Source organism: Rhinopithecus roxellana, chromosome 1, assembly GCF_007565055.1.
Source record: "Rhinopithecus roxellana isolate Shanxi Qingling chromosome 1, ASM756505v1, whole genome shotgun sequence".
In the NCBI taxonomy this organism is placed as follows: Eukaryota; Metazoa; Chordata; class Mammalia; order Primates; family Cercopithecidae; genus Rhinopithecus; species Rhinopithecus roxellana.
In genome coordinates this window covers 188,723,941-188,750,243 of record NC_044549.1, presented here as the reverse complement: position 1 = coordinate 188,750,243, position 26,303 = coordinate 188,723,941, and the positions used below count along the sequence as shown (strand labels likewise).

The 26,303-nt window shown below is 41.2% G+C and overlaps 1 protein-coding gene across 1 annotated transcript in view; it reads right to left on the bottom strand.

Annotated features, from left to right (window-relative positions):
- The window catches only part of CLSTN2 (calsyntenin 2), a 625,300-nt gene that overhangs the window by 151,637 nt on the left and 447,360 nt on the right, over positions 1–26,303 (bottom strand). The window contains exons 3-4 of the mRNA XM_010356587.2: positions 1,089–1,284; positions 144–352 (exon numbers count right to left, since the gene is read on the bottom strand). Of these exons, the coding sequence (XP_010354889.1) occupies positions 144–352; positions 1,089–1,284 (405 nt within the window). The remainder of the gene's footprint in view (positions 1–143; positions 353–1,088; positions 1,285–26,303) is intronic.

The window sequence follows — 26,303 nt, the reverse complement described above, 5'->3', positions numbered from 1 at the left end:
GAGTTCTGGGTTATGGAGCTTAGACCGAACATGGCAAGGGAGGTGCAACTTGCCAAGCACATTCAGAGCCCTTTTTGGGCCTTCAGAGTGGAAGTGGTGGATTTGTTTTCCTGATCCCACGGGGGTCCTCTGAGGACACTCACCATTTCTGTCGATGGCAAAAGGCACATCTGTGGTGACGATTTCATAGTTGCAGATCTGGCTGTACTGGGGGGAGCAGTCCTCATCAACAGCCTCCACCTGCAGAATGCTGTCATAGATCTTGCCCTCTGTCACAACAGCCTTGTAGGCTGGCTCTTTGAAGGTGGGAGCAAACTCATTGACATCCTTCACCTGGATATGGACCACGGCCCTGGGACCACACACAGAAAGGAAGAGATGATGGTAAAGAAAGAGTCATACCAACCTCCTGCACCTCCTGGGGGCACTGACTGAGGTCCCAAGGCCAAGTGAAAGGAGAAACCACGAGCTGGTTGAGGCAGTTGTCTGAGTGTCCCATCCTTCCTCTCACTGGAGACTCTCTACTTGCCCTTGCTCTAACACTGTGAGATGAATCCATCCCAGAGAGACTTTTATGCCCTTCCCTCTGTCCCAGCTTTAGGCGACAGGTTTACTGATCATTCCTCCCTCTATTCATCCATTCCTTCATTCAGTAAGAATTTAACCCCTCTTACTCTGTTAGGCTCTAAGATGAACTTCATAAGGGAGAAAGCAGTGACAACCCACAGTGAAAAGTGCTGTGACAGAGAGCAGTTTCTGGCACTGGAGAGGCCCAGGGAAAGGTCTTGACCAGGTCTGCGGGGCTGGGCCGGCTTAGGGAAGGCTTTCTGGAAGAAGTGACACCTAAACTCAGACCTGAGGGTGAAACAGGAATATCTTCCAGTGAAGAAGAGGCAGTAGAATATTCCAGATGTAGAAAGCAGACTGTGAAGATGCCTGCATGGGACCAGGAAACTGGTGAACAGTTGAGCAAAGCTGGAGCACCATGGTGTGACAAGGGGGTAAACATATCTGAAGAGCAGCATGTGAATGAAGTGGGGTGGGCAGGGGAAGGAGGGGCGTCCAGAGGGCTCTGTCAGGCCACTCACTTGTGTGACTTTTTCCAGGCCGTCTCGCGGGGCCCAGCACCACAGTCATAAGCCTGGATGATGAAGGTGTACTCCTTCTGCAACTCACAGTCAATGGGGCTCTTGGCACGGAGCCAGCCCTCTCCTGATGTCTTGTTGAGCACCACAGCCTCAAAGGGCAGCTCCTGGCCATGGATCTTGAATGCACAGATTTCCCCTGCAGAAGAATGGAAAACAGTGAGTGGGAATACTGAGAACAGCCAGATTGAAGACAGTGCTTCCATTGGACCAGATTCACAAACTCAAACCCTCCATGCAATTTCTTCCATGCACATACTGTGGTCCCTGAGCTAGCCACCATCAGCATCGCCTGGGATCTTCTCGAAAATACAGAATCCCAGGCTCCACCCAGACCTCCTGAACTGGATCTGCATTTTAACAGGATCCTCAAGTGATGGGTCTGCTCACTAATACATGAGCAGCACTGCTTTTCTCTTTCCTTTACTCCTGGTTTAAACACTGCCTACATTACTGCAGCGAAATTCCCTCTGCCTCCCCCACTTCTCCATTTTCTGTCTCCAGCTACTGTTTCCCCTTCCAAGCTGCAGTTTTCTCTTTTGAAACAGTGGGAGTGAGTCTATGTGAGTTCCAGAGTTCCAGAGCCCCTGTGGAGCCTGAAAAGCTAACATCTTATAGAACTGAACATGTTGTGAAATTAATGCATTTCTCTCCTTCAGCTGGGTTAATGTTTATTATAACTATTTCTATGCATTAAAATTATAATGCCATGAGAATATCTCTTTTTTTCTCAGTCAATGCATATTTATTTATTAAACCCCAACTGCATGCAAGACCTGTAGTAAATGTCTTGAGAAGTGCTGAAAATTTGAGACATGTCCTCTTTCCCTATCGAGAAAATTTACAGACTTTAATTAGAGAAAAGAGTTCAGCTATAGGCTTCAAGGCAGCAAAACAGAGGCCAAGAGCCCAGAGGCCTAGATTCACATTCCAGGCTTGCCAGTTACTAGCTGATTGGCTTAAATCAAATGATACTGACTGTTTGGGCCTCTACTGTGTCATCTGTTAGATGGTCCCAGAGATGGTGGTGGGGTGGGGGGCATCTACCCTAAAATGCTCCAGCCCTGGTCTGACACTGCCTCAGCTGCACTGCTGAGGCCAGGGAGGGGCAAGGGTGCCTAGGGTGCATCATTTAATGAGGCTTTGCACTCAGGGTAACTCAGGCACCTTCTTGCCTCACCCTAGTCCAGGTCCTGCCCAACTATTCATAAGAGCTGACCCAGTGAAGAGAAGGGACGAGATGATTGCATGCTTGCTCTGCACCAGGCACCAAGCTTTGTACCCCTTCCCAGAGAACCTCATTTGACCTTCATAAGAGACCTGCAAGGCAAGTATTTTATATCAATTTATTCAAATTTTTAAAAAAGGAAGAGAAAAATCAGAAAGGTTAAATGTTTGCTCAATGTCACAGAGCTAAAGTTAAGTATTAAACCTAGGTATGGCTGATTCCTACGTCCATGTACTCTACCCCACCACCCATCTCCAAACAGCCCCATAACTTCTAAGGAACCACCCCATGGATTGCCTGAAGAAACTGTCTATATTCCAGTTCAAGTCTCATTCAGGAAAGAAATCCTCTGATTTACATATAGGAATCATGCCATGATCTCTTACTAACAATGTTTTCCAAGATGTTCAATCAATACCAATCTGACCTTTATGCTTTTCAAAAAAAAATTTCATTGATCCTCAATTTCATTATTAACATTCCCTTTTCACTACTACCCCCATCTCCCATCTTCCCGCCACCATCCCTCCTAGCCATTTCTCAATGTATTTGTGGAATAAATGGACAAGACAGGTTATGGACTTGGTTCCATGAAGAAGGCTAGTTCCCATTCACTTCTGTTTTTTGGGATCACTTGACATTTCTGTACTGCACATTCTGACACGTTCTGCAGCCTCTAGGGCAGGAGAATAGGGTTTCTCAAATTCTCAAGTTTAATTTCTTCTCTAAATTAGCAGGTTGAATAGATGAACCTCTAAAGTACCTGCCTTGTGATTGTCTCCCAAGATCAATGCCAATATGAGAATATTATCAACAAATGTGTCTAGACTGTTTCTGGGGCATTCTCTGGAGTGCCCAACCACTGCCATGGTTATAAGCTAATCAGACCATTTCTCTTTGAAGACTCAAGTTAAACCTAGAATAGATGAGTGTAATCTTCTCTTGGAAAGATCTGATCACAACTAAAGTAGTTTTCAAGACGCAGAAATCCTTAAAAACAGTAAAGGAGAGGAGAGAGGGAAAGAAGACAGAGAGGAAAGAGGAGATACAAAGGGAAGACAAGATAAAGTTTAGGTGACATATTTCCATCTATGGAACAATTCAATTCAATAGAACTAATTTTTCTGAGAGCTAAGTCTCAGGCACTGTGCTAGGCCTGGGGACACAAAGACTTATATTATATTAAAATATAAGGTTGCTTTATCCTAAAGTACTTCTTACCTAGTAGAAATGACAAGTAAAAAGGACAATTGAGACCCACTTCATTTTCATGAAAACCTAGAACAGAACCTAACATTCATGTCCCTCTCATTTATCCCACCTCTTCACCTGACACTTGTGTTCTGGTTGCAAAAGCATTCATTCATTTATTCATCCACCTCATAAATACTGATTCTTCCCATAAATATTTTTTAGGCACTATGTGCCAAGCACTGGTAAAGCAATAACAAACAAAAATAGACCCAGCCCTGGCCTGTAAGCTGCTTGCAGTCTGGTAGGAAGGGAAATAAGCAGTCAAATAATCAGTACCTGAAAGAAGGATGGTGGTTGTGATGAATACATTGAAGGAGAGTTACGTGGTACTAAAAGTATTCTGACCTTGTCAGGCAAGGCAGGGAGGGTCTCCCTAAGAATGTGGTGGCTTAGGACCCTTCAGCAGAAAGGAACATGGTGAGTCCAAGGGACTGCAGGTCCAGTGTGGCAGGAGTGGAGGCCATGGGGCAAGGCCAGCTTCACAGGCATGTGACCTAAGAGCCACCCAGCGTCCTGTGCTCAGCAGCATCCTGAGCTTGGTTTTAATCTCTGCTGTCTCCTGATTTTTTTTTTTTTTTTAAGACGGTCTTGCTTTGTCACCCAGGCTGGAATGCAATGGTGTGATCATAGCTGACTGCAGCCTCAAACTCCTGAGCTCAAGCAATCCTTTCAACTTAACCTCCTGAGTGGCTGGGGCTACAGGTGTGTGCTACCGACAACCAGCTAAGTTTTTTATTTTGCAGAGATGGGGGTCTCATTATGTTGTCCAAGCTGGTCTCGAACTCCTGGCCTCAAGCCATTTTCCTGCCTTGGCCTCACAAAGTTCTGGGATTACAGGTGTGAGCCAATGTGCTCAACCTTGAAGTTCTTAATAATTTTATCTTAACCTCTGTTTTGTGAATAAAGTGTGATGGGACAATGGAGCATGTTATGAGCGGAGGAGAAGGCTGCAATATGCATGTCCACCACGTCTTGCTGCCCCATTTGCATATAGCATTCAGAATTCCCATGGACCCACAACGTGTGGGACTTCAGTGGGACTCAGAGTGAGAACAAGGTAATCATGTTATATCTTCAACTGAGTAAGTAGGAAACTGACCTCCCCAAGAGGCCACACTTTCCCTTTGATCCAGAACTTGTTTCAAATGCAAAAGAGAGAATGGAAAACTAAAAATTGTGAACAACCGAGGAACCCTATTGTAGCCTTCCTTATTCATATTACATCCTGTATTAGCCAATCACTTACACTGAAAATGATGGTAGAGAGGAAAAGGGAAGATCAAACAACCCATTGCTTTTTTTTTTTTTTTTTCAGGCTGCCCTTGCTATCAGTAACCTAAAGGTAGAGAGTAATATTCACATGAACATAAAGATGGGGAATAGACACTGGGGAGTACAAACAGGTGGAGGGAGGCAGGGAGGCAGGGGCAGGAAAACTACCTATTGGGTACTACGCTCACTTTCTTGGTGACGGGATCAATCATACTCCAAACTCTAGTACCAAGCAATATACCTTTGTAACAAACCTGAATATGTACCCTCGGAATCTAAAATAAAAGTTGAAAAAGAAAAAAAAGGAAGTGAAATTAAAACAGTTGAGTTTGTTTTGTGTAGTATTTATACTGTTGTGATAAGAATTAAATACATATGTATACATGAACTATAAAATACAAATTCTGTAATTTTGGTATTCTGCATGCTAGCTAAATGCTCTTATATTTGTATTTTAAAATGGGCATTGCATAATAGAAAAGGTAAAATTCAAGCTAATAATTTCAAGTTTTAAATATATCTTTACTTAGAACCATATCAAACAAAAGATTTAAAACATCATGACAAGTTGAAACAGACTTCTGGAAGAAAGGTCCCAGGACGAAATTCTAGATAAATTCTAGAAATTCTAGATAGATAGAAGATATTTAAAAAACCAGTTCTCAGTGTCAGTGTAAGACACATTAGGCTGTCTTGTGTCTTATACAAGAACTTTTTTTTTGTGAGGCCTGTCACTAGAATTTGTTATTATACTAACAGAGCACTACAGTGGGAGGAGGATATATTTAAAAGTAAAAGATCAGACCTAATGGTTTTCATATAAAGATATCACTTTCAAAATCTTGCCCTCTAATATGCTTTTGGGTGGGAGAACTACTACTGTGCCGGGAATTGTGTGTGGACAACACACAGATGAGCGTGGGTGTGAGGCTAGCCATGGGCTGCATGGAAAAGGAGGCCAGCAGCACCAGGCCACCAGGCCTTGGCTGCCATCTCACATGGGCTGTGGGCCAAGGTGGCTGAACTGGGGCTTCACCAAGAGTCCCCTTCAGGGCCAGATCAGAAGATGAGCCCCTGCTGTGCCTGAGTGAGACATGACCACTCCAGACCCTCAGTCCTGTGAGCAGGTATCTCACAGTTACCTGCTTCTCAGCAGAAATGCACCTCCTAAGACACTGGCAGAAGTTGGTGTAGTTGTCTTCTAATACCTCACATAGGATTCTGAGGGAAATCAGAATCCCTTAACTTGATTTTTAGAGCACATTTTGCTCCTTCCTTTGAATACCTTTGAACAACAAAGTAAGTTAATTCAATTTTTTAGATGAGGAAACTGAGCCTCAGAGAGAGTAAGTGTTCATCCAAGGTCACTTTGACAGCATAAAGCCAACTAAGGACTAAAATCTTGGCATCTACGGTCAGCACACTTGTTGTTCTTTCATGCAGCTTATCACTTACTGGGTGAGTGTGACATTCTAGGACAGTGGTTCTGAGTGTGCTCTGTCAATCTCTGACATCCCCAAGATACTTTGTAAGGGTTCAAAAAGTCAAAGTGATCATCATATTAATACTAAGATGTTATTTGACTTTTCATTGTGTTGACATTAGCACTGATGGCATAAAAGCAATGGGGAGTAAAGGTGCTGGTGGCTTAGTGAGTGTCTAACTGCATTCTTTATCACAGCATACATATAGGGGGAAAAAGCCAATTTCCTTAAGAATGACTTTAATGGGCCGGGCGCGGTGGCTCAAGCCTGTAATCCTAGCACTTTGGGAGGCCGAGACGGGTGGATCACAAGGTCAGGAGATCGAGACCATCCTAGCTAACACGGTGAAACCCCGTCTCTACTAAAAAATACAAATAACTAGCCGGGCGAGGGTGGCGGGCGCCTGTAGTCCCAGCTACTCGGGAGGCTGAGGCAGGAGAATGGCGTAAACCTGGGAGGCGGAGCTTGCAGTGAGCTGAGATCCGGCCACTGCACTCCAGCTTGGGCGACAGAGCGAGACTCCGTCTCAAAAAAAAAAAAAAAAAAAAGAATGACTTTAATGATGCAGTAAATATTATCAATTTTTATTAAATCACAATGAGTTCATGTCTTTTTAATATTCTCTGTGATGAAATGGAAAGTGCACTTTAAACACCTTGGCATGGCAAAGTATGCTGGCTTGTGTCTAGGAAAAGCACTTGTGTGATCTAAATTGTGAACTGAACTAGGACCTTTTTTCATAAAATGACATTTTTTACTTGAAAGAATGATTGACAGACGAACTATGTTTATTCAAACTTGAATGTGTGGCAGACGTTTTTTGAAGTAAGCCTGTCCCATCAAGAAAAAGAACTGAGAGTATTTGCTGTCAATGATAAAATTGAAGCTTTCAGTTTGGGGAAGCCTGTGTCTGCCACAGGGATTTTAACAATTTACTAATATTTCAATACTTGTCTGCTAAGATGGGTAGTGATGTTAATGAATGTGACTCTTGATGTTGTATAATGAAATATATCAACTTTTGAAGGATCCACTTAACAATGAACCAGTATCTTTCAAACAACAAAGGGATAATGTCACACAGTCATGTACGAGTAAAAGATTCAAAGTACAAAAAACTTTCATAGATTTTAATGTAACAACGTACAATGGACTGAATGTTTATGTTCTCCCAAGTCATACATTGAAACCAAATCACCAAAGTGAAGGTATTAGGAGATGGAGCCTTTGGGAGTTAATTAGGTTATGATTTGTGCTCTTATAAAAGGCTCCAGACAGACCCCTCACTTCTTTTGCCATGTGAGGTTACAGTGAGAAGGTGCTATCTATGAGGAAATGGGCCCTCAACAGACATTGAATGTGTCAGTGCCTTGATCTTGGACTTCTCAGCCTCCAGAACTGTGAGAAATAAATTGTTGTTCTTTATAAGACACCACTCTAAGGTATTTTGTTATAGCAGCTTTAATGGTTGGAGACAGTGTATAAGTTTAATGCAATTTCAGATTCATTTCTACTTAATCTTTAAGAAATCTACAATGTTATTAAAATACCACTTCCTTTCCAACTACTCACCTGGACGAGGTCATATTTTCTTCATATACTTCCACCTAAATAACATATCACAACAGGTTGAGGGCAGAAGAAGATATGAGGACTTAGCGGTTTTCTATTAAACTCAATATTAGGGACTGCAAAAATGTAAACAATGCCACTCTTCTCACTAATTTTTTTTTTTCCAAAAATATATCTTTTTTGTCAAATTATGTTACTTATGTTAATATGTATTGAGTTTATTGTTGTTATTTTTTAAATGAATGAATAAACATTTGAAAGTTTCTCAGTTTTAATTTTTGATATAGTAAATATTGGACATGCAGATATAACCGACATAAAGAAAAACTCTTGAGAATCTTTCATAATATTTAAGAATGTAAAGTGGTCATAAGACCAAAAAACATGAGAACTGTTGTTTTTACAATTTACCAATAATAGTGTCCCCCCAGCTCATAATTCCATACCCTGCTCCTGATGCTAAAAACATGACCCATCACCTTGCAGAGTGCTCCCAACCTCAGAGCAGCTCAGTTTGCTTTGTATTCTACAGCTAGGCCTTTGTAGTAAGAGTAAGAAGAATTGTATGTCCACATAATAAATTGTTAGGGGGTTGGGGAAATTATTTCCACATCTCTATCCAAGTCTGGCCCAGATGGGCTAGATTGAAATCTTAGTTACGCCATTAACTACCATGGGACTGTAGGGAAGTCACTTACCCTTCTGTGCCTGTTTCCCCACGTGTAAGTGGGATGGTACTAATAGCAGTTAACTCATAGGGTTATTGGTTACGGGGAGGATTAAATGAGTTAACACATGCTAAGCACTTAATAGTGCCTTGCATGGAGTAAGCACTGTGTAATTGTTAGCTCTTTTCCCTGTTATTATATTGAAGAAAAGTCACACACCTCTGGCAAACTCCCTGTTCCTGTTTAAGAACTGAAAAGGCTGAAGGTAGAGATCATTTCAACATCAGAAATATTTTGAATGCCATATGTGTGACATTCAAACAATCTGACTCCTTGAAGCACCTTGCACCTGTCAGCCACAGTTTATTACACACATTTTTTTTCCCTGAATGACAACATCCTGTGCATTTTCATAATCTCATCCAGGGCCAGCACTGCTCCCATAGGGAGAGTTTAGGGAGGGGGATGTTTTGTTTGACTGCTTTTGCTCATCGCGGTGATGGGGGATTGCTAATGGCAGTCACTGGGCAAGAGTCAAGGTGCTAAATATCTTGCCCTAAGCAGATCAGTCATATACTACCAAGAAGCATCTCACTCCAGATGGTTATAGGGTTCTTTTGAGAAACACTGAACTCAAAACATGAAGGTGGTCTTTCTGGAGCAAACACCTGGCCAAGTCTCTGCTTCCAGGTTTGAGGAAATAGTTGGCTCTTATAAAGCCTTCTCCTTCAGATTGGTGAGGTCCCTCCAGACAGATTATGGTATCATCTGCTCTCAGCTGCACACTGTCCTCTCTAGTACACAGGTGGCAGACAGTCAACACTGACCACACTTGCCAGAGGGCCGGGTGGATGAAGTTTTTAAAGTCCCTCTCTACATGGGATCATCTGTAGCCACTTTAAGCATAATAAGATGGGGAAGGATAAGTGCTAATCACATCAAGCGGTAATCACGTCCAGAATATCACTTTAGGGCTGAATGTAGAACTTTAAACTCTCCCAGTTCAGATTAAACACTTAAAATCATCAAAAGTAGAAAGCTAAAGGGAAACATCTGCAGGATGTTATATAGGGTGCTTCTTCACGTGTCTGGGTTGGGGATACTCGGACAGGCCCTGCTGAGTTCCATCTCTGCCCTTCTCAGCTGTGTGACCCTGGGTGCTTCTCAAGTTTCTCTTTATTACAGCTGGATAACAGCTGGATGCCTAATCCTGAAAGTTCCACGAAGCTACAATGACACACTAAATGTGGAAGAGATGTGGGAAATATAAAGGCCTATCTACTTTTTATTATTACAATTATAATAAATCCTGCCTTCTGGCCTACAAGCAGCTAGGTGCATGGTGATAACTTACCTCGGTTCCCGTTAAACCCCAGAGGGAGGGGCAGTTTTCACCATTTATAGCTTTCTTTTTACTTAGAATTGAGCAAAATAAAACATATTCTTTTATTTTAAAAGTCATATTTCTAAAGCTTTGTGCCAAGATCAAAATCTCCCTCTTTTGGAAGATTAACATAGCAGTTATTATGTTTCTGAAAAGCAAATAAAGGTGATTCATTTTTTTCTTCTTTGGCAATATTTGTTGGGTGAATACATGATGTAAAAACTTACTTATATGCTGAGAGACTTGGAGAGGTCCCTGTGACTCAGCTAGTCATAATTTGGTCAAGGAGAGCTTGAAATAATGGTCTGCCTGGTGCCCAGTGGTTCTGGAATTAAAGGAGTCCAAGTACAAAAACATACTGTACTCATTCACTCAGCAAACCATCCCTGGACATAAATAATATAGTAAGAACAAAATGAATAATCATAACAATTTACAAAAATCACTGTAGTTCACACTTATTCAGGGTTTACCATGGGTCAGGCACTTATTTAGGGCAACAGTGAAAACAGCCTACATCTCTATGTGCCCTGACCTGCCTGGGACTGGAGATTTGCATGAATCAGAAACCAGCTCTGTGTTTGCAGACAGCAGAAGGAGGCAGATGGACAAAAAGTTAAGTGTAATGAAGTACTGCCAAGGCTGCAATAGGTGTCGTTTCTGGGTGTTGTGAGAACACAAACAATGATGGCTTAATCTTGCCTCCTAAATACTTCCAGAACTAATTGCTTTCTTCATGTACCCACCACAGAGATGTGCTATAGCTGCAAGAAGGAAGGAGTTTCAGCTTCTGAAACTGATTCTGCTGAGACAAAGTGTTGTCCTCTGGACACTATCATGTCCCTCTCTTTACAATGGCATTTCAGTGCTTATATTTTAAAATATTGCAGGTAGTATAGGTCAGTGCCTAAAAGTCAGGTAAACCTACATTCAAATCCCAACTCTTCATTTGTCATCTTCATAACTTTGAAAATGAACCATACCTCCATATTCCCATCTGTAAAATGGGAATAAAACCATCATCCTCCTATGGTCATCATACGACAATCAGAATAGAACTTTCTTTTTCTAAACAACTGAGAATGTAGTAAGTCAGGGAGTGGGTTGAATGAACTTTTTATAAACTAGCTTTATAAAAAGCTAGTTTAATTGTCAGACAGTTTTATGAGCAAGCCAGCACAAAGGGATGGCAGACAAGCCCAGACAGGCCCTTCCCGGGTTCTGCTATTGTGCCCTTTCCCTTGTTATAGACTCTCAGCCCTCCTGCTGATGCACTGGTTGATTCTGAGGTGCCTACAATTCTAGTCAGGTGTTGGCAGATGCAAAGAGGAGGAAGAGAGCAATGAAAACACTTGGAAAAGGATGATGATGACTTCGTAATATCTAAATTTTTAATATTTGCCAAGAGAGCATTTTAAACCCAGTGTCTCAAGAAATACTACCCTGGACCCAGTTACAAGATGTGGATAAATCAGCTTTCCCACTGTCAAGCAGGAGTAGAGAATCTTATTAAACAAGGAGGGGATTTTGTTTGCCCACAGCTTTCAGGTGATACATTAGTCAAACCCCTCCATGATCAATACTTGGATCCTACCTTGGTTAACTCCTACTTGTCCTTTAGGAAAATAATAGACATTGAAACACCTTGGAGAGTTAAAAAAGTCCCATACAAATATAATGACCCTTTACCATGTCCAATCATCGCTGTCAATGACATCTCTGTAAGCAGCCACCTCCTGTAAGGAGGGAATCTTAGCAGGGGCATGGAGGTTCCCAGAAGCCTAAGGGAACTCCATTCAGGGACTTACAGTTAAGTTTCAGAAACAGAAGCTACACATAGGCCCAAACAATTAAACGTATTTGAGGTTTTTTGAGTGTCAATGAGCTCTCCAGATATAGGGGTTGAATATTGCAGCCTCCTCAATTAACCAGAGGAAGACAATATTCAAATAGAATTGGTGCGAATCATGCTGACAGGTAAAATCTTTAGAATCTCTCTCCCCCCTTTTTCTCAATGTCCAAACGTGGGGCTGAGATGAGGCCCCAAAGTTGAACCAGTCAGAAATTTACCCAAAGTCTTTGTCCTCATCTGCTATGGTTTGAATGTTTGTCCCCTCCAAATTCATGCTGAAATTTAATCTCCAGTGTGGCAGTGTTTAGAGGTGAGGCCTTTAAGAGGTGACTGGGTTGGGAGAGGTCTGCTAATTCATGGATTAATGAGTTAGCAGGTTATCATGGGCGTGGGACTGGTGGATTGATAAAAAGAAGAAAAGAGACTTGAATGACAGTACTCAGCCCTCTTGTCATATTGATGCCTGTGCTGTCTCAGGACTCTGCAGAGTCCCCACCAGCAAGAAGGGCCTCACCAGTTGTGGCCCCTCGACCATGGACTTCTCACCCTCCATAACTGTAAACAAAATAAGTTCTTTTTTGAAAAAGTTACCCAGTTTCAACTATTATATTATAAACACCAGGAAATCAGACTAAGACACCATCTATTTTTTAAATTTATTTTTTTCCTTCCTTCTGAGTATTTCTCATCATTTGTGTCTTTAGGAACTTAGATAGGCATGAATCGAAAGCTCTTCCTCAAAAAACAACTTTTTGAATACTCTATGTCTGCACGCTTTAGTGCAGAAGCCACTAGCCAGAATGTGGCGTTGGAATGCTTGAAATGTGACTAGTGTGACCAAGAAACTAGAGTTTAAACTTTATTAAAATTTTATTTTTTTAATTTAAATTTAATAACAGACACTCATTTCAGTTACTGGAAAACTTTCAAGTATATTTGGTTATGTGAATCAATTTTTCAACTATAAATTACATAAACTCTAAATATAGATCAAATATTTCTGATAAAAACCTAGAGTCCTATCTGAGATGTGTTAGACTGTAAAATATACACAGGATTTGAAAGACTTTTTAAACTAAAATTAGAATAGGAAATTTCTCATTAATAATTTTTTATTTGATAACATGTTGAAATAATATTGGATATTTTGGGGTTAAACAATTTATATTACTAAAATTAATTTTACCTATTTTTTTAAATGCTGCTGCTAGATAATATATTATACAAGTATTTGTATAGTTTGAGTAATGTTTCTGTTGCATACTGCTGCTCTACCTAATCAACAGCACATATCATTAAAAGCTCATAGAAATAAACGTAAAGCAGGGAGACTACATTCTACAATAACCACAAAATTATTCTATTTTATGCTCACTTTTGTTTTCTTGGCATTATTTCTAATATTTAGGATAATGCTCCCTCTTAAAACAACAGTGGATTTGACCTTCTTTAGATCGTTCATTCACATTTAGCTTCAGTTCCCAAACTTCTGATTATCAGGTCTTAAATTATCACTGCCTCTTAATAATTGCTTAGATGGTATTGTTATAGTATATAAACATATTTAAAAATTTTTTAAATATTACATTTTAAAATAATAGCATCTTGGTCACTTTCAGAATCCAGATGTAGGTACTGAGAAATGACTTTCACTGATTGACTATCAGCTAAGGTGGAAGTCTTTTGGCAATAGGGTTCTAGTTCATAATTTGCTTAGTCATTCCATTATGATTCTTTAAAAAGAAAATCTGAGTATTCGAAAATAAATTTAATATTATATTAGTATTATTTTAATAAAATCACTTTATGAATTATATATTGCATATCAAATCATATCATGTTAATATTCTTATTGCACTAGTTCTAACTAGAATAATTAAATTCATATAAAATGTCATGTACTGCACATGTTTAAATGAAATCTGGGGACAGAGAGCAAGCAAAGTGACCTGGGGAGTTCAGCCTCTGCTGTGGATGAGTAAACACACTGACCCTCTCACAATAGCATCACAAACCTGGAAAAATACCGCCCTCTCCACCCCCCACCAAATACTGAAGGACTCTAGGGAGTGATTAAAAATAAGGCAGATGTTGGTGGGGGAGCTGAAACCTGGAGGAAGCTACTAGGGATGGATGAGTTGCTGTTTTGATCCTTTGCCCTGAGGGCAGCTGCAACCCTGTGGTACAGCATGGAGGCTAAAACTTTGATAGAAAGCCTGTTGTCTTTCTGGCAGGCAAACAGGATTGCCTGAGTGTGAGAGGGGAATCCTGGAGAGAAGATAGCCAGGGAAGGGGAGGCCCAAATTCCCTGTTTAAACCATTTCCAAGTCTCTGGCTGGCCCCAGTCCCCTGCATGTGGGGACAGACCACCAGCCCTTTGAACCAAGACCAGAACTGCTGCCCGCGGCAGGCAAAAAGACAATTTGCAGTTTGAGTGTAACCAAATTAATGGTCTGTTAAAACAAAACATTAATAATTTTTGGAGGACTATGACAATTTAGAGTGTTCTCATTATAACATTCAAAATATCCAGGATACAATTCAAACTTATTTGACATGTGAAGAGCCAAGAAATAGGACCTTTTCCTAAAAGGCCACCCCTGAGATAACTCAGACGTTTGGATTCTCAAATGAGTACATTAAATAAGTTCTCATTGGTATGTTCAAAACACTTGAAGGATAAGTGGATAAAGTTAAAGGGAGAAGTAGACACTCCACAATCATAAAGAATAAGGCACAAAGTGATCAATAAAGTAACGGATAATATAAATAACACTATCAACCATTTTGTCCCAACTGGTATGTATAGAATACTACATCCAACTGCAGAATTCACATTTATTTCTATCTCACGTGTTATGTTCATAAAGACCATATGCTGGGCCATAAAACAAGTCTCAGTCAATTTAAAAGGCTTAAAATATGCAGAATATATTCTCTGACCACAATGGAAATAAATCAGAAATCAATAAAGAGATCTAGAAAAACTTTAGATATTTGTAAATTAAATAGTACACATTTAAAAGAATCATGGGTCAGAGGAAAAATTAAAAGAAAAATGAAAACGTATTTGGAACTGAAGATTATACAAACACTACATCTCAAAATTTGTGGGATGCAGTTAATTCTGCACTTAGAGAGAAATTCATAGCTTTAAAAGCATGTATTATAAAGGAAAGAGAATATAAAATTAAGAAGCTAGAAAGAGAAAAGCAAAGTAAACTCAAAGTGACTAGATGAAAAAACTTATTATCATATTTAAGTAATATACTAAGGAATTTGAATATGTTGTATATATATTTTTTAAGAAACCTTTCCTCAAAGAAAAGTCCAGGCCCAGATGGCTTCATTGGTGAATTCCATCACATTCAAAAACAAAATAACATTAATGATACATAATTTGTTTTTAGAAAATAGAGGAAAGAATGTTTTTTAACTCTTTTTAAGAGGCTAGCATTACCCTAATACCAAAATGTCACAGATATCACAAGTAAAGAAAATTAGCTACAACATCATCGATCATTAGAGAAATGCAAACCAAAACCACAATGTGATACCATCTCATGCAAGTCTAAATGGATATTAAAAGGTCAAGAAACAACAGATGCTGATGAGGTTGTGAAGAAACAGGAACGCTTTTACACTGTTGGTGGAATATAAATCAGTTCAACCACTGTGGAAGACAGTGTGGTGATTCCTCAAAGATCTAGAACCAGAAACACCATTTGACCCAGCAATCCCATTACTGGGTATATGCCCAAAGGAATATAAATCATTCTGTTATAAAGACACATGCATATGTATGTTCACTGCAGCACTATTCACAATAACAAAGACACGGAATCAACTCAAATGTCTATCAATGATATACTGGATAAAGAAAATACATATACACCGTGGAATACTATGCAGCCAAAAAGAGGAAAAAGATCATGTCCTTTGCAGGGACATGGATGGAGCTGGAGCTGGAAGCTAGTATCTTCAGCAAACTAACACAGGAACACAAAACCAAACACCATATGTTCTCACTTATAAGTGGGAGCTGAACAATGAGAACACGTGGACACGGGGAGGGGAACAACACACACTGGGGCCTGTCACGGGTGTGGGAGGAGGAAGCGCATCAGAATAAATAGCTAATGCATGTGGGGCTTAATACCTGGGTGATAGGTTGATAGATGCAGCAAACCACCATGGCACATGTTTACCTATGTAACAAACTTGCACTTCCTGCACATGTATCCCAGAACTTAAAATAAAGTAGAAAGAAAATTAAAGAGCTCTATTTGTCATGAACATAGATATAAAAATCCTTAATAATACATGTTAGCAAATTTAATTCAACTCTATAAAAGGGATTATGAGTAAGTAGGATTTATCACAGAAGCACAAGATTCCATCTAATTAATCACATTAACAGGATAAAGGAGAAAAACTCTATGATCATTTCAACAGATGCAAAAAACAGTTTGCTAAAAGTTAACATTCATGTATAATAACATCTCTTAGTAAACTGGCAACTTGTTCAAGCTAATAAAGGGTATATAAGAGAAACCTACAGCTAACATTAATGGTGAAATATTAGATACTTCCTTCCTAAGATCAGGAACAAGTCAGGATGCCAGCTCTCACCACTTAATAGCCCCTGAGTACTTAACATGTGCCAAGTACTATGGCAATGGCTTTACAGCAATCTTTGAGCAAGTGCCAAGTTCTCTTCCATTATACAGAGGAGACTGAAGCACAGAGAGTTTAAGAAACTTGTCCAATGTCATCAAATAATCATAAGCCAAAATTTGAATTCAGGTCTCCCTGACTTTAGAGTCCACCTCTTAACCACAACTGTCTTCTCAGTAGTGTAATAGTAAGTACCATTATAGGAATCTAGAGGCAGAGTAGAAGCTTCTGTGCCTGGCTTTTTCTTTACCCTTTACGCTCCACAGGCTCAGAGGCAAAAATAATTGCTGATGTTTGCCCACTGCGGACAAAGCAGGCAGGCTAAATAACACACAGTTTCTAGGAGATGCTAGAGAGTTGCTGTGTGATTTATACATCTCCATCAAAGGTGCCAAGTTCTCCATCAATAGCGATATTCAAATTACAATGGTATTTTGGTCCTAAAAGTGAGTCTGATTTGCTCATTTTCATTATTTACAGGCAGTTAATTAAAAACCCAGCAGATATTTATTTTGCTCCTTTCACATCACCAGTGATTTCTTGCTGCCGCACTTTCACAGCATTACAGTTTTATGACTCAACACAGCCTGTAGTGGGTTTCTTATGGTTGTATCTCCATTACTTTAATTTCAGGCAAGACATTAAACCACTGCAAGATTTCAACTACTGCTGGTGAAGCGTGAGAAGCAATCGTGGTGCTCATTGTTATGAAAGAGTAGACACCACCAAATTATACAGCAGGGAATAGAACCCAGTCCCTTCAATAGGGGGAATGAGTGGTTGGCTCTTGGACTGGTGAATGAATGATCCCAAGTGTTATACTGGCCAGAAACAAAAAATGTGAATCCTAGACCCATTCAACCATTCCATTATCTCCCAGTTATAGAGAAGGAATTGCTATACCAAAACGTAGCTCATGTCTACTATGACATTTCTAAAAAAGCAAAGATTTTATTTTTAAATCATGTAAATTTTGAAATTCACTCCATAAAGTTCTAAATATCTTTTAATTTGAAACTAATTCTATTTTGCCCTTATATCTTTGAGTATAATTAGAATTCTAAGTAAATGTGTGATGTTTTTCTGTAACCCCATACCTGCTTGACAAGGGTCACTTCAGGCAGAGAGAAGTCCTGCTCTGAAATTGCTGGTTTAAGGTGAGAACATCAGGGACCCAATTGGCAATGAATGAGCCAAATTTTTAATCTGCAAATTAAGGAGGAACAACAAACACTATTAACAAGCAGGCTCTTGCAATTTATCTGCAAATAGGAACCTGTGGAAGCAGAAAGGCTCACAGGTTGCCCAGTGGAGAGGTTAGTAAACAGCTGTTATAGCCACCAGTAGCCTTTGTTGCCAAGAAAATGAGCCATCCTACATGCTCTTCATCAACTAACAGAGACTTCTCTCTTATAGCTACCAGGAGAACTCCTACACAAGCTTCAAAATCCAGCATAAGCACAGTCTCTTCTAAGAAGCCTGCTCTGGCTTCTCAAGCCGAGGTCTCAGTGGAGATCTCCTTGATGCTCCACTGTGCCTCCTGCTCCCCTCCTACCCATGCTTTTCTTCCTGCATTTTCAATTCTGTTCACCCATCTTTTTTCTCCTTAGAGCTCCACGAGGCAAGAATCTGTACTTCCTCATCTCATCTCCCTGACTTTACAGTCCACACCTATATTAAGTAATGCCTTAAGCTAGGCAGTAAAGTTGGTTGGGTGTAGAAAAGACTAAATTTTAGTAAGTTCACGAGAAGCACTGCTGTAAGGTACATGGATGTGCTTTGGTCAAGGTCAGGCCAAGGCAGACATCCAGGTCTGCATGACTCAGCAAGTTTAGGGCCTGGCACATACTCCACATGTTATATAACCTGCTTGTGTAAGTTCATACTTGGCTTGGAGCTACTATTGTCTGTAAAAGGTATAGCTGCCCTGCTGACACTGTGCACAGGCCTTGGCTCTTGGGCATGGCTCAGCACGGCTCTTGTGCAGGTGCTGGTGCCCAGAGAAAGGGAGAGAGAGAGAGAACCAGAGCTGTTCATCTTGTAGATGGACAGAGGGGAGCAAGATCATGGCTCGGCACAGCACGACACAGCATGGCATGGCTTGTTCTCATGCCCAGAGAGAGAAAGAGTTAAGCTGCTGACCCTGAAGACAGGAGAGAGCTGGCTGCACAGCTGTGTGTGGGAGCAACCGGCTCAAGCAGCTGAGACAGGGCGGACAGTGTGAGAAAGCTGCTGATGAGATAGTGTGAGAGAGCTGTTAATCAGAGAGCTGCTGAATACAACTACATTTCATCTGCTTACCGCCCCCCAAGTGTTCTTTCAGCCATCGCCTATCCATCCACTCCCGTTGGACCTCAGCATGGACTGGACCCTAACGCTGAACCCTGGCATTTGGGTCTAACAACGTTATACTGGTTAAGACCAGAGTCTTTGGAATTTTAATTGGAATGACTTGGTTTCAAGTACCAGCGGCAGCATTTCTATGTTTGTGACCTTGGCCAAAGTACATTAACTTCTCCTGTCTCAATCTTCTCAGGCACAGGATGGGAATAATAACAGATTATACTGTATTGGGCTATTGTGAAGTTTAAAGTCAAGAAGGCAAAATACCTAAAGCACTTTGCATAATGCTGGCATGAAGAAAGTACATAGTAAAGGTTGGCGATTGCTAATATGAACGGTGGCACCTTTATGCTGAAGCTGAAACTCATGTTCTTACGGTTTTGACTTCATAGGAGGGAATGACCCTCAGAGCAGATCACTGTCCAGTGTCAGATCCAAATAGGGCCATTTCTGAACTCCAGCCTCTGTGCTTCTCTTTGCCAGTTGTCAAGTTTCAACTCCCTTAACCAGCCTCATTTCAAGGTCTGTCTGGTCACTGCCCCAGACTCCAGCTTGCTTCTCAGGCCTTGTGCAGTGAGTAATTCGAATTCTAAGTAAATGTGTGATGTTTTTCTGTAACCCCATACCTGCTTGACAAGGGCCTCTTTGGGCAGAGAGAAACCCTGCTCTGAAATTGCTGGTTTAAGGTTAGAACATCAGGGATCCAACTGGCAATGAATGAGCCAAATTTCTAATCTCATGAACCATCACGAGAGTGAGCCATCTCATGGATCCCATACTATGAACCAAGATGCTTATCAGGTATGAGACCTTATCTAAGCCAAGGGGTTTCCCCTGGCTTACTTCTGCCTTAGTAACACAGCTGAATACACTGCTTAGTCCTCCCAAATTCACTTCCAGTCACTGAGCACACTGCCTACATGATTTCTCACCCTACCACCAACTCTGCTGCTCAGGGTTTTCAAATAATTTGACAGATGAGTCAAAAGAGGCACAGAGCAACTGGATGACTTGTTCAAGGTCACACTAGGATCTGCCCACTTCTTTTCTGGCTCTGGTGCCCACATTCTAAACCAAGTTGCCTGTGAAATTGATGAACACTGGCAGGTGCACAAGACCTCATATTTCCACTCCTTGACAAGTCTCACCCATAACCCCAAAATTGTAGTAACGTTCCCAAATGTTCATGTGGGAACCCCAAAGGGGAACAGGAATATTTTAAATGTTTAATTCAAGTTAAAGAAAGTGTCAGGAAAATCCATATTTTGAGCTGAAGAAGAAGGATGAATGACAGCCCAATCAATATTACAGGAGTATATGGACTCTTTTACTGTTCTGTCAATTCTTGGAGCTAATAAGTCAGCATCTCAGGGCACAGTTTCATACTTTAAAACAAAAGTTCAGAGGCCTGCTTCCTGTCAGGTGTGACTCCAGCATTCATTCTCATCCAAGTGAGTGGAAAAAGAAGGGACTTCCTTAAACATGCACCAGGCGACCCCTGGGCACCTCTCATCAAGACTGGGACTGCTCAGCTGATAACAAGCACCTTTAATATGACTGGCTAATTCTTCATTGCATTGTCATCAATACTGCTGACACCCCCCCACAGAAGGCATGCTGATTAAAATGTTAAATCAAAGTCAGAAGAGAAGTTTGAAAATCAATTTTAGGTTCCCGCAGAAAAGACCAGGGAGGATCATTAAGACTCGTAACTCCTAGCTTCATTTTCATTTTCTAATTCTGGAGCAAAATAAAACAACTATTTGCTAGGAAATCAGCTGGAGCAGGAATGAAATGGTGGAGTGGAACGTGCTCCCTGGGCTGTGAGCCATGATGACCAAGGCATTCCCAGTTCAGGGTCATGCACTCGGTGAGCCAGTCTATCAGCAAACTGCCTCGCATCAACTTTCATTTTCTTTTCATGTACCTTTTATTTTTTTTTCTGTTGGCAACAAAAAGCCAATGTAAATGTGAAAGGTTGGCTTCTTCCAAGTTTATAGTAAATAACTTGAAACAGCTGTAGATTACCTAGGCCCTGGGTGTCAGGAGCTAATGCGTTCTAAATGTAACCCATTTCCAGCAGAGCCAAACTCTGCTTTGACATTTTCCTTCACGGTACGTGAATATTGATATTATAGGTGCTTTGCTCTGTCCCTAATTTGCCTATTGTGATTTCCACAGACGAGCAATGCTAATAGGATGCTTCATTTCCCACCGGGCCAATGCAAGATAAATTATAGCCACATGATCCATCTCACTGTATGGTAAATACCCTTATGCTACCTCTTACTTTCCATGCAAAAATATGTGGATGCAGTTCACTTTTCAAGCTGCCTAGAATTGGGAAGAGAGATGGAATTTCCTCCTTTCTCTATATAGTAGATATTTATAGAAGGCCCAGGATAATTTAATTCCCTGCCTCCAGCAGCAAAGGTTACATGTTTATACTATCCCCAGTGAGATCTGAAATTCTGCATTCTTCAGAAAAATAAAATTGACAGAAGTCATTTTTGTAGCTGCTCAGAACAACCTATGCTTTTATTGATTGGGGAGTCTGCATGGCATGTTTTTGCACAAATTTATCAGCTGTTTGGCAAATAGTATTTGGTACAGAACTTCCATGATAAGCTTAGAATTCAATCACTTAAATCTTTTGTCACTTGCCCTTCTCTCAGCCAATCAAACTCAAGCATGGAATATTAGAAATAATTAATGGGCATCTGTTATATAACAGGCAGTTTAAAGAAGGTAAAGAAATATGACCACATCTCTGTCCTTCAAGGCGACATCCTCTTATGAAGAGAAGCTGGGTTCACATAGCCTCCCTGAGCTGAAGAATCTATTTTCTGGTCAACTGAGTGTCATACAGTAGAAAATATCCAAATCTTTTAGTTAGATTTTCTTCATTTCTCCTCCTTAGATAATAAAGTCATTTTACTATCCTCATAGAGCGTGTGTGAAATATGTCTGAATGCTTAGAGTTTATGCAAAAATAGCATCTTCTGGTGTTTCCTCTTTGTTTGACTTGACTTCTTTGTGGGAAGGAGGTTTTGAGCAGGGTTATTGCTATGGTCTGAATGTTCGTGACCACCCCCACTCCCACCAAAGTCATATGTTTAAACCTAATCCCCAGTGTAATGGTATTAAGAGGTGAGGCCTTTGAGAGGTGACTGGGACATAGGGCAGAGTTCTGAAGAATGGGATCAGTGCCCTTGTAAATGAGGTCTAAGGGAGCTTGTTTTCCCCTTCTGCCATGTGAAGACACAGTGAGAAGTCAGCAGTCTGTAAACCAAGAGAGGGCCCTCAGCAGAGCCTAACCATGCCAGTCTGGCAGGCTGCTGGTTTCTCAGCCTCCAGAGCTGTGGGAAAAGATTTTCTGTTTTCTATAAGCTACCCAGTGTATGGTGTTTTGTTACAGCTGCTCCAATGAACTAAGACAATTATCCTGTTAACCTGGGCCCCAAAAGGAATGAGGTAGAGCATAGCCCACAGACCCAAACAAAGATAGCACTGGCTGTAGGAGTGATTATCAACTTCCATGAAATTGAACTGACTTCTCTGACAGATTTGCTTAAATATAAATTAACTGAAAGTACAGACTATAGACCATTCATTTTCCCTGGATGATCAGCCTTCTTCAGCATAATGGCCCACACATTGTTGGGGAATAGTGACTGTTTCCATTCATTGGATATTCACAAAACAGTCCAGCACCCACTCTGTGCAGGATCCGAGCTAGTTGTGGGTGGCGCATGGAGACTCAAGCTAACATGATCCATGTAGTCTGGGACCAGGCCTAATAGAGCATGCAAGTATCAAATGAAGAAGCACAAGTTTGAGGATGTGATTGCAAACTGTGTTAAATGTTAGGATGAAAATAAACAGGAAAATAACTGGGAGGATATAATGGGTAAGCAAAAAATAATAAGCAATTAGGCAGACAAATTGGAGAGTTGGGAGGGTGGGGGTACTTATACACTGCATTTTGGGTAGAAAAACTGCAGGTCAAAGGCCTTGAGGCAGGAGGGTACAAGCGTCCTCTTATGGAACAGAAAGGGAATCTGAACATAGAGAAGGAGAAGTTGGTTGCATAAAAGAGTAGGCATGGACACATCATGTTTTTCAATTCAGTGCTTACTAGTCTGAACCCAGATTTATTCTTTGAAGACCTCTTGTTTTCTGATACTTGGCAGACTTCGTGGCAAACATGGCCTCTGTGACTTTGTGTAAAAATGGAAAGCTCCAATTGTTCAGTTCAGCAAACTGATTTATCACCAGCCTGTTTCTGGCACTATGCTTTTGCTGGAAACATCCAGCTGATTCACCTGGGAGGTCCCTGCTGGTGTGGTACACTCAGACCTTCTGCTCTGTGGAGTCAAGGCCATGGTGTCAGCCCTAGTTGGTTAAAGTTAGACAATCTCACCTGAATGGGAGAACAGCGTGGCCAGTAAGTGGAATGATGAGAACTCACATTTATGATAAGTCAGGTATCATGCTATGAGCTTTACACAATTTAGAACTCACAATGACCACAGGACTTAGGTATTCTTTTTACTCCCAATTTACAGGTGGCTGAGGTTCAAAGACACTGTATGATTTCCAAGGCTACAGAGTTGGCAGAGTCAGCCTTAGGAACTGTTATGGGTTGTATTGTGTGTTTCCCCCATAAAATGTTGTGAAGTCCTAACTTCAGAATGTGACCTTATCTGGTATAGGGTCATTATGGGTGTTACCAAGTTAAAATGAAGTCACTAGGGTGGGCTCCAATCCAATATGACTTATGTCCTTATCAAAAGGGGAAAATTGGACACAGAGACAGACAGGCCCATTAGGAAGATGATGTGAAAACACACAGGGAGATAATGGCCATGTGGCTAGAGTGACATATCTGCAAGCCAAGGAATGCCAACGACTGCTGCCAACCACCAGAAGTTAGAACAGACAAGGAAAGATCCTCCCCTGGAGTCAGAGGCAGCATGACCCTGCCGACAGCTTGATTTCAGACTTCTGGCCTTGAGGGCTCTGAGACAAAACATTTCTGCTGGGTTACGCCACCCAGTGTTTGGTACTTTGTTATGGCAGCATAGAAAACAAATACAGACTCCAAACCCAAGGTGAACATGCTCTGCTTTCTGAGCTACCAGGCCCACAACTACACTTCCTCCATTGCCCTTCAAGATCCACCTTGGTCCTATGCATAAGCCACAAAGGAAGAAGAAGATAGGACCCCAGAAGGAATGCACAGTTCAGCCATGGGTTGCCTGTCTGTGTTCCCCTGTATCACGGTCTCTGTGAGAAAAGATTGGTTCCAGCAGATGGTGGGGCTCACAGCATGCTTACTAAATGAATGAGGAGTTATGCCTCAGCGTTGGCCACAGATGCACGGTCAGTGAGGCAGAGAAGGTGGTACTTTGTAGGAAATAGGATCAGTAAGAAAGATGTTTTGGAGTTTGCTGAAGGTGCTTAAATAGGCTTCATGCCACCATCCATATTTTCTCAAGAAGAAATGAAAATAATTGTCAATGTTTCCAAAACTTGGAGGAATTGTAGAATTAAAAAGGAAATTCTCAAGTACTTCAGTAAAAGAGCTATAAATAAACTTATTACCTCATTGTTAGTGTCATCCCCTGAGGGAGCCAATCTGAGAAGCATTCCAGTTGACACCTGGCTGGACAGTCTTAGATCAAACATGAGTGCACCATTTGCTTTGCTCAGGGAACAGGGCTAACCCACAGTAGAAGCCCTGCCTCCTCTTCCACCAGGGCCCCACAACGGTCTGATTATGATGGGGTCTCCTGACTGTGACAGGCACACACTCCCAAATGCCCCTCACATATTTTTGGCCATTCCTCAAGCCCAGTGTTGTCAGAGCTGGCTCAGTGGTCTGTTCTAGAGACCACCGTCTGGGTGGGGTCATTCAACAGGCACGAGATGGCTCTTATTCTAACAATTTCCCCCAGTGTTGCCTGAAATTCCACCAGAAAGTCAATGTCTTTGGATTCAGTATCACTTACACTAGTATCTCTTGGTGGATTTTGTTTCATTGTCAATTTTTATGCTCAGTAGATAAAATTTAAAATATAAAAAGGCAAAAAAGGAATGGTAATCCTATTTTTTGGAGGCACTTGGTAGTAACTTTTAGGCACATTTACTTCCAGTCTTCTTTCAGTGAACTTTCATTAAATAGTAGAGATCATGCATTATGTATAATTCTGTACCCTGCATCTTTATTTTATATTATAAGATCATTTTCCTAGCTTATTAAAGACTCCCTACAAGTTTTATTTTGATGCCTACATAATATTCCATCCTATGGATATGGCAAACGTATTTAACCTGTACCCAAATGGTTGAAATGTATGTTGTTTCCAATTTTATACAACCATAAATAGCACTGAGATGAACAGTTCCATATATTTTTAAAATATCACTGACAAAATGATGATGAATTCCTAAAAGTGGATACACTGGGCATGCACATTTTAAAGTTGATGCTGTGTTTTGCTATTTTACTTTAAAGTGAAGCCTCCCATGTTCCCTTCCCTAGGAGGAAAGGCATTGCATCTTCAGCACTCCACTACTCTGATGTCAACCTCCCAGGAAATGAAGCAAGCCTTCTAATTCACGGGGTGGATGCCACCATAGGGGTCGAAGACCCTGGCTGAATGATTTCCCTATGATCCACAGAATGTCTCAGCCACTGAGCTATTCTGAAGAGTCACTGTCTCCTCCTTCCCCTTCTTGGCAACCTCCACGGTGACTGTGACCTCTCCTGGGTCAGTCTCCTAGGGTACTCTGGGTGTACATCCCTCTCAATATGGTCCAGAGATCGTGTCCTCGTTTCTTGGCCATGCTGGCACCCAACACTGTCAGCAGAGAAACAACAGGCCTGCTAAGTGAGATGGTCTCAGCTCCTGCTGGCAAACACCCAGCAGCAACTAAAGGGGAAAGTGACTCAACTGTGCCTCTTTATGCCTCCAGAATGTGGGAGCTCTTTGGGGCTTTGAATTAGCACCTTTCTTGCCAGACAGGAAGATTGGAATGGAGCAGAATGTGCTATTGCAGGGGAAGCCCAGCTGCTAAGCTAATGTGGACAGTCAACCACAACAGATGAAGACTTCAGACCTCAAGCTCATTTTAGTGAGTAGCAGCAGGCTGAGGCTATGATCTAAGCCGCACTGATTGCCGTAGGAATGAGGAAAGGTGGGAGGGAAGGGTAAAGCCATATATAACTGAGCATCTACTACACATCAAGCACGAGATGTGGTGTTTCACACATATCAGCACGTTTAATTCTGGGTAATGCTCCTTAGAGCTAGCTATTTTTACCACATTTTAGAGAAAAGTAAATTGGAGCTCAGAGAGGCTTTGTGACTCACCCAAGGCTGCACAGCCAGTAAGTCACCCAGTATTTCTGATTCCTG